Source organism: Hypanus sabinus, chromosome 5 (assembly GCF_030144855.1).
Source record: "Hypanus sabinus isolate sHypSab1 chromosome 5, sHypSab1.hap1, whole genome shotgun sequence".
Taxonomy (NCBI): domain Eukaryota; kingdom Metazoa; phylum Chordata; class Chondrichthyes; order Myliobatiformes; family Dasyatidae; genus Hypanus; species Hypanus sabinus.
In genome coordinates, this window is record NC_082710.1 from 69005025 (window position 1) to 69023005 (window position 17981).

A 17981-nucleotide genomic window follows, 5' to 3' on the forward strand; every position below is an offset into this window, starting at 1 on the left:
GGTCTCCATTTTCTTCTATGCATACATGGGATTTCATCTTTATCTACAGAACAGAATTAATTAATCATGTCCAATTGTCTCAGAACTGAGTGAGGCACCTCTTTGAAATACTGCAAACTATCAAAGTACTCCCAGAGTCCTTCTGTTACTGTTGAAGATCATCTCAAGCTTACGGCAAACTAGTAGAAAGGGATTGTCTAATTTAGCTGCTGCCATCAGTGAAGAAAGATATTGTTTAAATCATTTCACAGCCTTCTGTTACAGGAAATGCAGATAGTCCTTGGTAATGACTGGCTTCTATTCCTGAGAACAGTTTCTAACCTGAACTGTTCCCAAGTTGAAAGTAAACAAAAACAGAATGTGGGAGAGGATCTCAGAAACAGCTATGAAAGGAGATGAGTCGCATTGTGAAGAGAAGCTGCCAGCTGGCCTCACAGTCTCCGTACACTGGAATACCACGTAGATGCCTGCACCCCCATAAATACACCCAACCAGTTTCCCAAACAGGGTGCTCACAAGCCATGTGACCATAACTATTCCACTAAATCATTTCTGATCACTTTAGGATCTTCCCATAATTTCTACAGCGCTAGGGGTTTCAGAGGAATCTGTAAATCATCCATAAAAATGCATCAACTGTAAAAGACCAGTAACTACCTCCAGACTAGTATTCCATGCATGTTTATTTCTCAGTTACTTTTAACGATAGAACTGATGCTTAAATCTTACCTGGAAAAGATGATCTTTCTCCTGTAGATGATTAGAAAGCATATTAATTTCTGCTTCAATTTCCTTATTTTCTGGAGTAGTGGATTCAGTTAGTGTTTTGTCTTTCAAATCAAAAACTTGTTTTTCAAGACTCGTGTCCATTTTACTAAGTTCTTCATCTCTTCTTTTCTCCATCTTAAGCTGTTAGTCAAAAATTACATATTTACAATCCCATACAAAGTAGAAGTTAACTGCAACACCATTAAACTGTCATACATTATGTCTGTCCTGAGTTAAAATCAGAACTTAATATATGAACCACAATCTCAGGAATGGAGGAAAAGAGGAATGTTAAATGGTTCTGTACATAAATAACATTCACACTTCAATCTTACTCTTTTAAATGATACTTAAAATGAAAATGTATACCTTGAATACTATTTTAGCAAGTGTGATTTTCTGAAAAATGCTAAAGACACAAGAAATTAATAAGTTCATGTAATTTTGATTGAGTTATTTGTGATTATAATTAAATTGCATTGCCCATGACTAAAAGTCAATACATTTCTTGAGTAATTTATTAAAAATAACTTGAATGATTTTAGGCAATCAGTAGTCTCAAAAAGGGTATGATATTGAGAGAAATTAATATGCACAACCATGGGGAAAAGGAGTAAAAGGGAGGAAGATTTTGTCTCAAGACATCTATGTGGCAAACAGTTCCAACCATCAGTGCACAAAGAATTTTCTGCTAAAATATTTGCTGAGAATGACCTTTTATTTTGGTAGGAAGCATTAAATAATGCAATGCTACACAGAAACAGATTATACATTCTGCTTAGAATTAGTTTTTACAAGAGCCATGCACTCTGACCAATGGTTCTACCGATTTAGATAGGTGTCTGCCAAAAATGGGTGAAGAAGATAAAGCAGGTTACCAAATTAGTTTAATGGTTATAGAGTGCTCCAAAGTTGAAAAAGGCCGTACCCAGTGCAGGGAATAAACTAGAACCCGATAAACCTTTCAAAACAATAAAGCAGGAACACCCCCAAGAGCATGTCAATCATTACAGGAGGATTCCAATGTAGTCACAAGAACCTTTGATAGGGTGAGACAGAATAGACATGGAAACAATGTTTGCTATAATGGGCAAATCCAGGTCTAGAGCACACAGCATCAGAATACATGAACATCCCACGCAGCCGAATTCTAAAATACATTAAAGACATGAAGAATCTTCATTCCAAGGAACTTGTTAAGTATGACTCACCACCCCAGAGCTTTCTGGCAGGGCTTTTTTCATTTCTTCTTGTTCGACTTTGATACATTTCAGCTTCTCCTGAAGTTCATCCCTTTCCTTTAGCAAGCAGGACTTTTCATCCTCCAGCTGCTGGATCCGTTGATTGAATTCTTTTTTCTGAATTTCTACCTCCTCTTTGGAAACACGAGATCTCAGCCTTTCAATTTCAGCAAGCAACATGTCACGCTGAGAGACTGTGTGGTGAAGTTCCTCCTCTGGTTTTTGTGCCTAATTTGAAAATTCATTAATATTGCTAGATTAAACAAAGTGCAAATGAAGTTGTTTTTAAATTACTTTAAGATATTAGATGAATAAATGTAAGTCTCAAATTGTAGTTTATTCATTTATATTTTTTAAACAAATGCTTGTATTTTTCAGAGTATAGTGGCTAATCCCCACTTACTGGCAGAAAGAGGTAAAGTAGTAACACTATTGGCTTTATTAGCACATAACCCATGTGATGTAATTGTGCAAGCATTGGTGGGTTAATGACTAATTATAAGGAAATTTCTCACATCTCAATAATAAAGGTGATGGATTTTTAAGAGGTGCCATCTTTTTTCTCTTTTCAATCATCTGCTTTGCTTTACATCCATTTCTGTTTTATTTCTCAGCTCTTTACTTAGCTTGCCTGGTATTTGTATATTTGTTTAAACTTTAAAATCAACGATGGTTAAACAGGACTGATTACCATTCTTGACTCCCAGAAGAACCTGGAGGATCAGAAAAATAATACGGTTCTGACAATATGGTGCTTGAATGTGGGTCAGTTATTTGAAGAAAACTGGACAAAGAAAGTTTCAAGTGTGCATCAGGAAGGTAAGACAGGTTCCTCTGTTCCTTATTTGTTCGAGAATAAATATCTTCAGTACATCTTTTAAAAGAGAGCAGAGGCTGTATTTTATTTTGCCTGTGGCAGATGCAATTAAAGTTTTCATAGTCGTGCAACCCAGGGGGCCAGCATAAATTATCAGAGAAACCCAGAGGCTGATATATGTTGCTGGACAAGAGCCCGATAAAAGTTTTAAAATAGTGGATGAATAAATGTGCTTGGTGGTTATAACCTGATATTATAGTCACAACAGGGTTGTGAGATTTTTGACATCTAAAAGTGAAGAGTACTCCTGAAGTTTGAATTTAATACAACAGCTGAAGCTTTGAAACAGACTGGTCAATTCCTTCCTCAAGTTCCCAGCTCAGTTAACTGAAATCTTACGCGATTACTTAAGTGATGGATAGAAACTTGATTCAATTGGTAAAGTAGTACAGAAGAAATGTGCTTTTGGTGCTATGTCTAGTGAGGATTGGCTTATAAGCGATGTTGAAATGATATCTAATATGCTCAGAAATATGTGGTTGGGAACTAAGACAACATTGTGGATGCTAGTGATCTTAACAGATGCAAAAGTAGTAAGATACAAGAACAGCTAGATGTTTTAAAAGGGAAGCATTTGATTTAGAGGATGTAACCTGTGGACTGATTTAACTAACTGTGGAAGAAAATTCTGAACAAAGGTTAAAATATTTGAGTTATTAACACCCTGTCCCTAACTTTAATTAACAATATGCCTAGTGCTGGCTTTGGTGCAAAGCACAGCCACATAAACCAAGATGAAGATGGTGAAGGTCATAAGTTGTAGGGAGGACTCTGTGGACTGTCAAGTTTCTGACAATTAAAAAGTGTGTCTGGTTTTCCTCCATCTGTCTGGTGCTAACAAAATAAATTATACTTTTGTACCTTAAGGATATAATGAACTTTTGTGCATCATTAAAAAAAGACTCACCATTCAGCCTGGGTTCTCAGCATACTTGCAATAATCTATCTTAAATTTCAAGGATGTTCTAACTTCCCATCTCTGCGTGTTATGGGCAGAAGAGAGACTGTCTGGCATTTTCATGGGAATTGAAAAGATGCACAGGACTGACTTTTTTTTAAAAACACCTTTGACTGATGTAATTGACTGTGTGTCCTTGGGAAGACTTGATGATTGCACCAGTGAATCATTTTTCTCTTATTCACGATAAAGGTACTCCCTAGTCATTTTGAAGTCTATGTCCAATTCATTAGTGACCAACTTTAATTGAATTTCCTTAGCAAATTAATTTTCCTAACAATTTAACAATGAGGATGCGACCCCTTTTATACAGGGTCTAATGAAGTGTCATACTGTGAATTACACTTGGGAAATGCTCATGGGGAATATTTAACACAAGACCAGTGCAGACAAGGGGCCCACATGGTCGGTGACCATCCGAGCTCCTGGACAGGGGCAAGATAGTAAGTGCAAGACAGGGTCTGAGACCCACAAGGAGCCAACTGAAAAGTCAAATGAAAGGACAACAGGGATTTTGAAGACTGAGATAAACTCTGGCCAGAAAAGGGTAAGGAAATTGTATTGTGATAGAAAACTAACTAAATTTGATTACGTTGACCTAAAACTAACAGATAGGAAATGGAATCACAAAAGAGAGAAAATCTGCAGATGATGAATATCCAAGCAACACAAACAAAACGCTAAAGAAACTCAGCAGGACAGGCAACAGCTATGGAAAACAGTAGAGTTGACCTGATGAGCAGAGACCCTTCAGCACAACTGGAGAAAACAAAACAGGGAGTCAGATCTAGGTGTGGGAGGGACTGAAGAAACACAAGGTGATAAGTGAAATCAGGAGGGGGTGGGGTGAAGTAAAGAGCAGGGAAGTTGATCTCCAGGGATGGAGAAGAGGGAATTCTAATAGGAGAGCACAGAAGGAAGATGGAAGAAAGAAAAAAGGGGACGAGCACCAGAGGGAGGCAATGGGCAGGCAAGGAGATAAGGTGAAAGGAGGAAATGGGAATGGGAGTCGTGAAGGGGATGGGGGTGGGGGGGGGGGCAATTACCAAAAGTTCAAGAAATCGATGTTCATGCCATCAGGCTGGAGGCTACCCAGAAGGAACACAAGGTGTTGCTCCTCCAACCTGAGCGTGGCCTCATCACAACAGTACAGGAGGATATGGATGGACAGTAGAGGTGGCCTCTTGTGTAACAGTGTCACTACCATTCAGGGCCCCAAAAAGTCCTTCCGGGTGAGGTGACTCATCACCTGCGAGTCTGTTGGGCTCATATACTGTATGAAGTGTTTCCAGTGTAGCCACCTGTATAATCTGTAAGACCTGAGTACACTGGGAGATCGTATCACTGAGCGTCTGCCAGAAAAAAATGGGCTCTCCCAGTGGCCAGCCACTTTAATTTCATTTCCCATTCCGACATATCGATTTCTCAAACTTCCGGTACCATTGCACATCTGGACACTGCAAGTTTTTCCCATTCTTCTTTAACAAACTCAGTCAGATTGCATGGGAATCATGAGCACACAGCTTTTTACAAATCCAGCTACGAATTTTCAATTGGACTGAGGTCTGGACACTGACTTGGCCACTCCAGGACATTAATTTTGTTGTTTTAAAGCTATTCCTGTGTAGCTTCAGCTTTCTGCTTGGGGTCATTCTTCCCCCAAGTCACAGTTCTCTGGCAGACTGCAGCCCATTTTACCTCCAGGATTTCCCTGTATTTTGCTGCATTCATTTTTCTCTCTATTTTCACAGGCTTTCCAGGGTCTGCTGCAATGAAGCATCCCCACAGCATGATGCAGCCTCCACCATGCTCCATGGCAGGGATGGTGCATTTTTCATGATGTGCAGAGTTTGGCTTACGTCAGCTTGATGGCCAAAAGCCTCAGTTTTCGTTTCATCTGACCATAGAACCTTCTTCCAGCTGACTTTGGACTCTCAAGATGCCTTCTGACAAACTCCAGCCCAGATTTCATGTGCTTTCTCTTCCCACGCCCCCAACAGTGGCTTTCTCTTTGCTCCTCTCCAATAAAGTGGTGACTGGTGATGTACCCAGGCAACAGATGTTGTATGCACAGTCACACCCATCTCAGCCACTGAAGCTCGTAACCCCTCTAGAGTTGTCATTGGTCTCTTAGTGTCCTCCCTCACCAGTTCCCTTCTTGCACAGTCACTCAGTTTTAGAGGATGGCCTGCTCTAGGCAGATTTACAGCTGTGCCGTGTTCTTTCCATTTCTTGATGATTGACAACTGTATTCACTGACTTGGAAATTTTCTTGTATCCACCTCCCAACTTGTTCTTTTCAAGTCAAGTCAAGTCAAGTCATCTTTTATTGTAATTTCGACCATAACTGCTGGTACAGTGCATAGTAAAAATGAGACAACGTTTTTCAGGACCATGGTGTTACATGACATAGTACAAAAAACTAGACTGAACTACGTAGTAAAAAAAAGACACACAGAAAGCTATACTAGACTACAGACTTACACTGGACTGCATAAATTGCACAAAAACAATACCGGCATTACAATAAATAATAAACAGGACAGTAGGGCAAGGTGTCAGTCCAGTCTTCGGGTATTGAGGAATCTGATAACTTGGGGGAAGAAACTGTTATTTAGTCCAGTTGTAAGAGCCCGAATGCTTCGGAGCCTTTTCCCAGACGGCAGGAGGGAGAAAAGATTGTATGACGGGTGCATGGGGTCCTTCATAATGCTGTTTCCTTTGCGGATGCAGCGTGTAGTGTAAATGTCCGTGATGGTGGGAAGAGAAACACCAGTGATCTTCTCAGCTGACCTCACTATCCACTACAGGGTCTTGTGATCCGAGATGGTACAATTTCCGAACCAGGCAGGGATGCAGTTGCTCAGGACGCTCTCAATACAACCCCTGTAGAATGTGATAAGGATTGGGGTGGGAGATGGACTTTCCTCAGCTTTCGCAGAAAGTAGAGATGCTGCTGGGCTTTCTTTGCTATGGAGCTGGTGTTGAGGGACCAGGTGAGATTCTCCATCAGGTGAACACCAAGAAATTTGGTGCTCTTTACGATCTCTACCGAGGAGCCGTCGATGTTCCGCAGGGAGTTGTCGCTTCGTGCCCTCCTGAAGTCAACAACCATCTCTTTTGTTTTGTTCACATTAAGAGACAGGTTGTTGGCTCTGCACCAGTCCGTTAGGCGCTGCACCTCCTCTCTGTAAGCTGACTTATTTGCAGAGTTTCTTGGAGTTCTTTTGTCTTCATGGTGTAGTTTTTACCAGGATACTGACACACCAGCAGTTGGACCTTCCAGACACAGGTGTATTCTTAATACAATCAATTGAAAAACCTTGACTGCACAAAGGTGATCTACAATTAACCAATTGGCTGCACCAGTGAAGATTTGGTGTCATATTAGAAGGGGTAAATACTTATGAAATTAATTATTTTGTGTTTTATATTTGTAATTAATTTAGAGCACTTCATAGTGATTTAGTTTTTATGTTGAAACGAAAGAACTTTATTTCCTGTTGATCAGTGTCAAAAAAAGACAAATTGAATCCACTGTAATTCAATGTTGAAAAACAACAGGAAATGAACATTTCCTTTTTTATAATTTATTTTTTATTGAAGTTCATCAAACAAACATTTCCATAAGATGTATTTCAGACATTGTACATATATATTATATAATCATGTATATCACAAATCTCCACAAAGTATTTATCTGGGGTATACACTTATAGAAAAGAGTGGAAAGAAAAAACAAGCAAAAGGAAAGAACTATGTACAAGTAGGGAGTGATCATTTTTTTAACAACAGATTCATTGATTTGTGAGAATAAAATCAGGCCTATGAGGCATTATGTAGTTAAACCATTTTTTCCAGTATGAATCGAATTGTTCCAAATTGGATAAAATTCTCTTACGTTTGATTGGATTGACATTGCCCATTGACATTAAAAGAAATGAATTTTACCTTGTCCTTAGCCATCTGTATTTATCTGTCAATGTAGAATTGAAATTAGAATAAAACTTAATCGATCTACTCCCTGAACAAATAAGAACCAAGAAACGCAAATAGCAACAAAAAGGGCAATGAACGTGTGACTGCAAGACTGAGGTCTCTAGTAGATGACCCTGCGTTGAGCTAGAGGAAAAGTCTAGCTGTGGAGGAATAACCCCTCCTACTTGTGAGTTGAGGGCCCCCATTGCAGTATTCATAAAAGTCAGTGAATAAATCCATTACACAGAAAAGATTTCCCTGTGTACTCCTCCTGTATATGTATGTATGTGTATGTGTGTGTGTATATATATATATACACACATACACACACATACATACACACACACACACATATTTATATATATACACACACACACACACACACACATACGTGTGTATATATATACACACACACACACACACACATTACATACACATATATATATTCTCATTTTGGTGGAGAAAAAGGAGTGAGAGAATAAATAACAACTGAGTAATATAAACACATTATAATAAGTATTTCTCGAGATAGGTATATCACCGTGTACTTTTGCTTCCATTTAGCTTCTCAACATTTTTAAAGTTAGCCAACCTTTATGGCTCTTCTGAAGGGGGCAAGGACTGCCTTTGGGAAACTCCCGGTCTCTTCCTTATATGTTTCTCTCGACCTCCTCCCGTCTCCTGCCTTCTCGATTCTCACACTATTTCCCAAGTGGAGCGGGATAATTCCTCAGTCAGGCTTTTCCTCGTTTTGGTGACGCTAACAAGCAACTCTCTGGCCTTCATGTCTGTAGTCGCCTCATCCACCGTCTGGTACAACCACATCCAGTTGTCATAAAACACTCGAAGTTTAGCAGGGTACGGAGTTTGAAATCTAATCTTGTTTTGCTTTGGTACTCGCTTTACTTCAGAGTATTCTTTGCGTTTCTGGAGGACCGCGGGGGGGAGGGGGGCTAATCTTGGTCAAAATATATTAAATTATCCTCTAAAAATACTCTCTTCTTACCCCAGGCCCTTCGTAGAATCTCCGCCTTGGTGCTGTACCGAAGGAATTTAATTATTATTGAGCATGGCTTTTTATCCTGGGTAGGTTTTGGGACTAATGCGCAGTGGGCTCTTTCGACTTACAGCTTTATAGCCGGGGGAACATCCAGCTTGTCCGGCAGTAACTTTCCGACAAACTCCGTCATAGACGAGCCCTCCACTCCTTCGGGAATATTGTAGATTCTGTCATTTTTCCACTGTGATCTTCCCTCCAGGTCAAGCAGTTTACCTTCTTGGTGATGTATTATTTTTATTGGCTTACTCAGTATCCGTTCCACGCTTTGAATGCGATCTTCCACCTTCTCAATTCGAGTCTCTGCCACCGCTATTTTTTGATTAACGCTGGCGAGCTCTGCCTTAATATCATGGAGCTGCTGCTTTACATCTTTCTGGACCTCCATTATTTCAAAGATATTTGCTGCTTCGTCTGAACGAGGCCCGGCGGCCGCCTCGCTCGGATCGGAGAGCCGCTCACTGCACTCCTCTAGGACGCAGGCTCTGCATTGTCGTTTTTTTTTTAATTTCCATTCCTTTTCTCCATTATTGCCCCTCTTTTCAGTTCAAATATTTTTCAAAAAATATTATATTTGACAGGTTAATGGGGCTTAATACACGTTTTTCCAGAGGAGACTTAAGCTGCCATTCTCGACTATGACATCACTGGAACCGCCGAAAATGAACACTTCCAAGGGAAAGTAATTCTTTTTACAGGCACTGATAAATAATGCATCCGGGAAGAGGTTACCTTTAGGATAAATACCACACATTCTGCTCCACGAGCATTGTGATACAATGTTCTATGAATGACCTAGATAAATCCTACTAAGATGAGGTACTTTGCTCACAATAACATCATCAGTTCATTGAAGTAATGTCACCTGACGGCGAAAATAAATAACAAGTCATACTAGTTTCTAAAAATGAGGCTTTGTTTGTGCTGTGATTCACTTTTGTCAGGGGCAAGTCCAATCTGATCACAGATGCTCCATCTGCAGACAAAAGTTGAATACAGAAGACTACACTGATACTGTCCATAAACAGGGAGGCCTGTTTTGAGGGCTGCCATTTCCTAGGATACCCCTTACATTCCCCTTCTGCAATACACAAGACAAACAGCAGGCAGTCTTGCCCAGCTCCAGATTTTATCAGAAAAAATTCCCTTTTCCATCCATTCATACAATATGAATTACTAACACACACAAAGCAGTCATATTCAACTGCAGATTCCCCAGCAGGACCCCATTTTGGGGACGATATCCACCTTCTATGAAAATATTCTGTTATAATCCAAACTCACTGAGCAAGTTGATTCTGTCTGTCTATCTTAAAAACAACTAATCACTCAACAGCACAAACCTGTCAAGAAATCTTCCTGCTGGAATGCCACACCCATCACCAGCCTCAAAGCACACAACCTGATTGATAATGACCTTGCAAAAAAATCTTTAATCTACAATAAGTAGTGAGATAGATTGTCAATTTCTCATCTCTTCCTAGTAAATGAGGGCAATGAAGATTCTGAATATACTGTCCTCTGGAAGAAGGACCAATCCACTCCAGTCTCTGCAACATATTTCAACTGCATTTTAGAATGTCCATATTCTTGTTCTGATACGAAAATACTACGCTATCGAAATGCTTTGTAGACGGTTTACTTGAGAAACAGACCTCCAAGATCTTCAACTTAGTTATCAAATAATGTGCAGCTACACCCATGACTTTAAAATTACTGTAATATTAAATTACAGTGTCTTTTTTTAAACCAGTAAAAGTAATTCAGTACAAAGAATTTGCATACCTGAAACAATTGTTCATCTGTCTTCATTTTTTCCTTCAGTTTCTGGTTCTCCATGGCCAATACTGGATCAGAGCCATTTTTGTTGAAAGATTGCTGTCTGACAGTTTCAATTTCCAAAAGCAGCTTCTCATTCTCTTTCTTCTGATTATCCACCTGATTCCAAGTATTCCTGATGTACATTACATATCCATTCTGCCTTGACCTGAAAAATGTAGCTTCATTCTGCAGGTATGGGAAAGAGAAATATACCTTCAGCAACTTAAAGACTTCAAAATGATTCTCAAAGTGAAATCAAGTTAAATAATTAACTTTAAGTGGTTTATCCACCATTCATAATTGACTTAAACTAATGAGCTGGGGGGAGGACTTAGCGGTTCTAATATTTCTCTTGTTCAATCTTTGCGTCACTCCTATTTTCATAGACGGTTACGAAGAAAAAGCATTTCAGGATGTATATTGTATACTTTTCTCTGACACAAAATTGTACCTTTGAAATACCATATACTGACGAGTTGCTCATTTAAAGAAGAAAAATATATACCCGAACTGTTTCATTTTGAAGTTGAAGGTCTTGATTTAGTATCCGTATTCTATCTTCAATGTCTTCAATTGTCTTTGAAGCATTTGTAAAAGATGTATTAGAAATTCTTTCCTGTAGAACCTTTCGAGCTTCTGCCTTGGACGATAATCCATTCTTTGTGCTTCTCAGATGGTTTTCATATTTTAGTTTCAAATCTGATAAAGTCTGCTGGGCATTCTGAATCAGAGAGTATGTAAGAATAAACGTAAACCATCTAAATAAGATTGTACAAAGAAGAATCTATTATTTATTTAAAGTAAGAATGGCCCAAAATGAAGGTGACTGGACACTCAATCTTTCATTCAATTTCTTCAATTGGAAAAATAGTCTTGTTCTGCTTATTAACAAAATTTTGTTTACCAGGAACATTACAGCAGTGTATACAACAGATACTGGAAAATTAAAATTCAGTATCAGAGTTGAAAAGAATTATGAGCTGTACAAGGCATTACTGTTGCTTCACACGTGAAGTTTTAATTATCACCACTACAAGGGGTACATTACGTTAAGAGGTATTACTGTCAAATTTTAAAATTGTTAAATTGTGAAAAGATACTTTTTATTGCTGGTTTTGAATTGATGGAGGACCATGCAGTGGTGCATATTAAATGTGTGAATAACTGTCACAGTCCATGTGATTAACAAGATCTTAATTTAACATTTAATGACATTCTAAGGAAAAAATATTTTCTTCAAAGTTACTAAATTATTTGGTTTCTTAACTTTTCCCTGTAGATTTTGTTGACGAAGGTGGAAAACACTACAAGTAAAAGATTTAAATCTTTTTAAAACCGTTGCCCATTCAGAATTTAAATAAAACTTGAATCACTTGCAAAGTTTTTAAAAGCTCTATTGATTGGTCAATAAAACAGAATGAGGACACAGATAGAAAGAAACTAATAACTGGTCACTGAGATCTCATAAATATTTGAAGGAATTGGATATCAACAACCAAATTAAAGCTTTGCATAAAAGGTAGTCGAAGCATTTGAAGGCTATTTCAACATTGAGATTGTGGTCTGCCTGTTCCACATCCCTGTTTTCCCAAAATAGAGCTTCATAAGCAGCTGCTATCAATACTAAACTTGACAGAGGAAATTCTGACTCAACTCAGCAAAACATTATCAAAACAAAATCTAACAGAATTAGGTATTTAAGACTGAATTTAAGGGAGCAAACATCAGCAACTACCAGCAGAAATGACAAAGCAACGTTCAATTAGGAAAAGTATTTTGACTAGTCCGTCCAGTCAAAGAGTTCAGAGTCCAATGGAGAGTTCAAATTGTGATAAGTCCCCTTCCCATGTCAACAAAATTTACCAAAATAAACTGATGCAAGAACAGTGTCTCTATGCAACTCAGTTGAGGAGTGGTATAGTATGGAATAGATCTCAGCTAGCTAAGGGAAACAGAGACTAGAGTTTTGAAATATGAAAGCTTTTGTATGTTGCGATGGACTGACAAATCATAATGGAGAATTACGCTAGCAGTCAATGATGACTGATATAAAACAATAATTTATTTCATTCATGTGTTGATCCAGAAATTTATTTTGAAAATGCTTTCATTGAAATGCACATTTCCCTTCTCGCATCAGTATGGATTAATTAAAGATAATTAGGTGCAGATGCTGGAAATCTGAAATTAAATCGGAGAAATGCTGGAAAAGCTCAGTATGTCAGGCAGCATCTGTGAAAGAAACAGTTAACTTACTCACATTGAAGACTCCTCAAAATTCTGTTCCAATGACCAGTCTTTAACCCAAACCATTAACCATTTTCCACAAATCCTGTCTGACTTGCTGTATTTTTCCAGCATTTTTAAATTGAGTGCTAATTTGGTACTTTCTCTGCAAGTTATATTGGTTCAGAAACCAGACAGATACTTTTGCTCTAAAAAATATTAAAAATAAATTAGACACATCTGTTGGGAACGATTTTGAAAGTTTCTTAACAATAGTTATTAAACCAACATTGATTCTTCCTTTCTTGATTTAACAGAATTATTAAGATGTCAACTGAACAATGACAGGTTTTCCAGACATAAATTTTAAAGTCATAGAACATAGAAATCCCCTCAGGAGAACAGATAAAATTAGGGATCCATGGATTTCAAAAGGAACAAATATTAAGATACCAACTGTATAAAAATGGTTACAATAAATCTCAAATCCAAGATAAGCTTGAAAATTACAAAGACAAAGGACACAAGAAAAACAGCAAGATTAATAAATAACAAACGAACAAAATCTCTTGCGGATCACTATGTAAGGACATGTCACAGATATGATGGTATGTATCAAGAATGAAATCAACAGATGAAGGACAAGGATATTTTCAAAATTTAGTTCAGTTTTAGTATTTTGGAATCACTAGCAAAAGGATGAAGTCAAATTTGCAGAAATTTGCAGATAGAAGTGATTATTTTAGTAAACTGAGCAATGTAAATCTATTCAATACACTCAACTCATGCGTCCAGATAGTAGGCATGCAAGCTACTTTGACAGCATAAACCCAATGATACAAAATAGACTCCTATCACACTGTTGTCGGAATTTCACAAAAGTATTTCAGAAAATATGTAAGAATGACCCACAATTCAATTATTTAGTTAAGTGAGTGTTCCAAATCAACTACTTCCTCATATCAAAAAGACATGATACAATCACTACCCTTTGCTGTATCACCCCTGGGAACAATCTTCATGAAACATTGTTCTGCTGGGGATGTGTGGCAAGGAAATAAAACAAGAAAAAAATCACCAAAATATTACAGGCTCCCTTCTCCATTTATTTCTGTGGTACAAATGCAAAGGCTCCAGCTCTTTTTAGCAATCACCATCAAATCATACATGAACTGGAGATCTTGGTTGAAGTGACCAAAGATCTTATTTTACACCAGGACACTTACTTTTTAGTAAATGCAACTGGATAACAATCAATCAGGAAGAACAATCTCAGCAAACTTTACAGATCTGTAGTCCAGAAGTATTAAGGTCAAATATAAAACTGGACCTACAGATCTGAGTGCTCTGGATCTTCTCATTCAAATTGTGTTTAATCTTGGACAGTGAATTTCAGCAACAAATCTTCAAAGTATCAAAAATTAAGTTGATAAAGTTATCTAAACATCAACTAAAAGGAAGGTTAAAAATAGAAACATAAATTGTTGAAGTGATGTTTACAAGTTTCATTACTCAGGGAAGTAGCAGTAAACTATGATAAATTCTGATGTGCTGAGTAGGCTTGTGCACATTAGGAGAAATGGAGTTAAGCAGCACGAGCTTAGGACAACAAAAATGTACATCACTTCAAGGATTAAAACAAATCCTGTATGGTTGTTTAACTTGCACAAAGATCAACCTCAAATCCTGAAATGCCTTTGCATGGAGCTCAGCACTTTAAGCATTCCAGTTGAATGACTGTTGTTATAAATGCCTCATTCTTACTCACCTATCTTGTACAAGATTAATTTTAATTACAATTATCAGAAATTTTACTGAGCTATCCTTTAAAAAAAGATTCTCACGGATTACTTGCAATAGAAATCTGAAATACTGCTATTCACTTAATTTTCCAGTAAAGTATCCAAGAAATAACCCTATGAAGCAAGCACTGAAAATACATTATAAATTCACACTTTCAGTATGAATAAAGTTTTAGCTCTTCAAAAATTATAACAAGGCAGATACAAATACCATAGAAGATGCCTGTTGAGGCTGGTTCACTTCTCAAGCCTTAAACAAAGGCTTGAATTTACAGCCTTCTAATACACTGATAATTTATTCAAAATAATAAATGATACAAACCATCAAGTGATTTTCTTTGAAATTAATTAAAGTAGAAAGTCGCAGTATTTCAGGATTCTTCTCTTCCAAAGTTAACTCCAGCATAGGAGAGTCAGAAACATGGTTCTTCAAAGCCTGCAACTGTATACACAATTCCTTATTCTTTTTTTTCTCATCTGCTAGGCACAAGTCACATTCAGTTATTTGGACCTGATACCGCTTTTTGTTCTGAGGAACAGTACTCATCACTCTCTGTTGATAAAATGTGAAAGAAAAACAAGGACATGATCAGAAATGAACAGGAGGAAATTAACAGACTTCAGGGTAATACATTGGAAAAAGTCTCTGGAAAAAACATTTCAAAGTTTTAGATCCAGGATAACATGGTAATGTGATATAAGTCCGCCCTGAATATACTTTTTATTTTTTACTTTCTAAGGTGATATTCAACACACCCAAATGTCATACGTCATCAAGAATGAAGCTGAAGAACAGCAGCTTGTTCTGAATAACTTTAGTTCTACATGTTCATTTTGGGTTATGTCTCCAAGTAGACTTGTTTACATTCCTGGGCACGAGGTAAGACAACACTGGCGTCATCGCTAAGCAACGGTCTACTAAAGCAACAGTCTCCTGCAAGAGAGCTGTTGGGGGTCTTGATTATGTGTTATACTATATTTGAAAGGGAAATGGTTTTAATTATACAGTTTAATGGATTTGACCAAGTTTTTTTATTTCTTGTCTTTTTGATGTTATTGTCTTGAGAATCGCTTCGCCCTTCTAATTTGTTGGTGCTAGAGGGGGGCAGTTAATGTTCAGTGTCTGACATTGCTAAATGACAAGCACAGATGTTACAAAGTAAACAGAATGGGAGGGGTGATGGGAAAGGGGCTGGGAAGGGGGTAACTCAGGGCTCCACCACCAACTTACAACAGATCCAGGGGAAAATGAGCAACACAGGTAAATTAGAAAATCTTATTATTGTATCATTTAATGTTCGAGGTCTAAACTCTCCCTACAAGTGTTCAAAGGTTTTGGATTTCTCATGCAGGAAGAAAATAGATATCGCGCTGTTACGGAAACACATCTTAAACCTAATGACATTCCCAGGGTTCAAAACAGCTCTTATAAACTCGCTGTAGCATCAACTTATAGTACTCGTATGAAAGGAGTTATGATATTAATGAGATGTAGTATTAATGTATCAATTGAAGTAAGTGGCTCCAACAATGAAGGATGTCTAGCTTTTTGCTGAACATCCATTCAGGGTAAAAAAGTTGCATTCATTAGCCTATATGCCCCAACTATATTCGAGGCCGAACTTTTTTCCCTCAATTACCTCATAATTACTGAAGTGACTACCAACTATATGTTGGTTCGGACACGAATGCTTTGGTAAACAATAAACTCGATAAATCTACCTCAACTATATCAAGCTTTCAAGAATCTGCTTCCAAAGCACTTAACCCTTTTCTAACAAATTTAAATTTAACTGATGTGTGGAGGGTGCATAATCCATCTGTTAAAGACTATACCTTCTTCTCCACAAGACATAAAACTTTCTCTCGGATAGATTGCATTTTTATATCCTCTGGTTTGCTGCCTTTGGTACACTCAATAGAATTTTTGCTCAGACATCTATCTGATCACAACCCAGTTATATCTACTATTAATCATGGCAAAAATCAAAAATAAAGCTACTAGGTAGAGGTTTAACTCCACCTTTCTAAAAATGATGAATTTCTAACATAACTGAGAATAAAACTGACAGAATTTATAAATTTAAATAAAAATAGTGTCTTGGATGTGATAGTGATTTGGGCCTCAATTAAGGGTTTCTTACGAAATAACGCCATACGGTTCAGTTCCCACCTACATAAAAGCATCAAAGGACTTCCACCCTAGAACAATCATGTAAAGTTTTGGAGAATGATCTCAAAAGGAGATACACCATAACGAAAGAAAACAAGCAGAATTAAATTATTTATGAAGAAGCAGGGCAGAATATATGATCCATATAACCAAACGTAAACATTATGCAGAAGGCAGCATACCGAACCATCTTTTGACACTAACGCTCAAACAACAGGAAGCTAAAAGGTCTATACCAGCAATTAGATGTGCTAAACATGGAGTAGTATCTTCAACCAAGGAAATAAACAAGACATTCAAGAATTACTTTAAAGAATTGTATACAAGTATTACGGTCCAATTTTAACCAATATGCTACAAGTGTTTAGAGCAGCAGAAAAATACCTAAAATTTAATAGTGTATGGTGCAAATCATCTCCATTATGGAACAATAATCATTTTCTATCTGGGGGAAACCATTCACTAACAGAACTTGGCAGGATAAAGGTATTACTATTCTTCAAGATATTAATAGGGCAAGGACCATCCTTAGCTTTCAAGAACTCGTATCTCGATATAATATTGATAAACACTCTCTTTTCTTCTACTTCAGAGTAAGATCAGCTTGTACAGCCTACGGGATTCCTTGAGGAAAGGACCATCCCATTTTAAGTTGGATACAGAGTGCTGCTCCAAGACAGATAGTGTCATATATCCATGATAAATTAGACTCCCAGAAATATATGCCCACATCAGGAATGAAAGCCTGCAATAGGGACATATCTGATTTGGGACAAGACTTAGACTGGGATGCGATTTGGGCTAATGCTGCCGGTGCTTCGAAAAACCCAAATCATTGGTATATACACTTGAAATTTTGTCATAGAGCATATCTAACACCGAGAATTAGACATCAAACGGGACTGGTTCCTGACCCATATTGCTCATTTTTCCCCCATGGAACCGTTGGCTCTTTTATACATGTTGTATGGGAATGTCCAGGGGGTTTTTGGTTTGTGGGGGAAGGTTATCAGTACTCTTACAGAATTAATGGGGGTACAATTACCAATAGACCCCACTGTACATCTTCTAAATGATGAC

General features: G+C 37.7%; 1 protein-coding gene across 1 annotated transcript in view; it reads right to left on the bottom strand.

The window, feature by feature from the left end:
- The window catches only part of cenpe (centromere protein E), a 151473-nt gene that overhangs the window by 36101 nt on the left and 97391 nt on the right, over positions 1 to 17981 (bottom strand). Inside the window, exons 39-43 of the mRNA XM_059970108.1 lie at positions 15051 to 15281; positions 11206 to 11421; positions 10665 to 10886; positions 1980 to 2237; positions 730 to 909 (exon numbers count right to left, since the gene is read on the bottom strand). Coding sequence (XP_059826091.1) covers positions 730 to 909; positions 1980 to 2237; positions 10665 to 10886; positions 11206 to 11421; positions 15051 to 15281 — 1107 coding nt within the window. The remainder of the gene's footprint in view (positions 1 to 729; positions 910 to 1979; positions 2238 to 10664; positions 10887 to 11205; positions 11422 to 15050; positions 15282 to 17981) is intronic.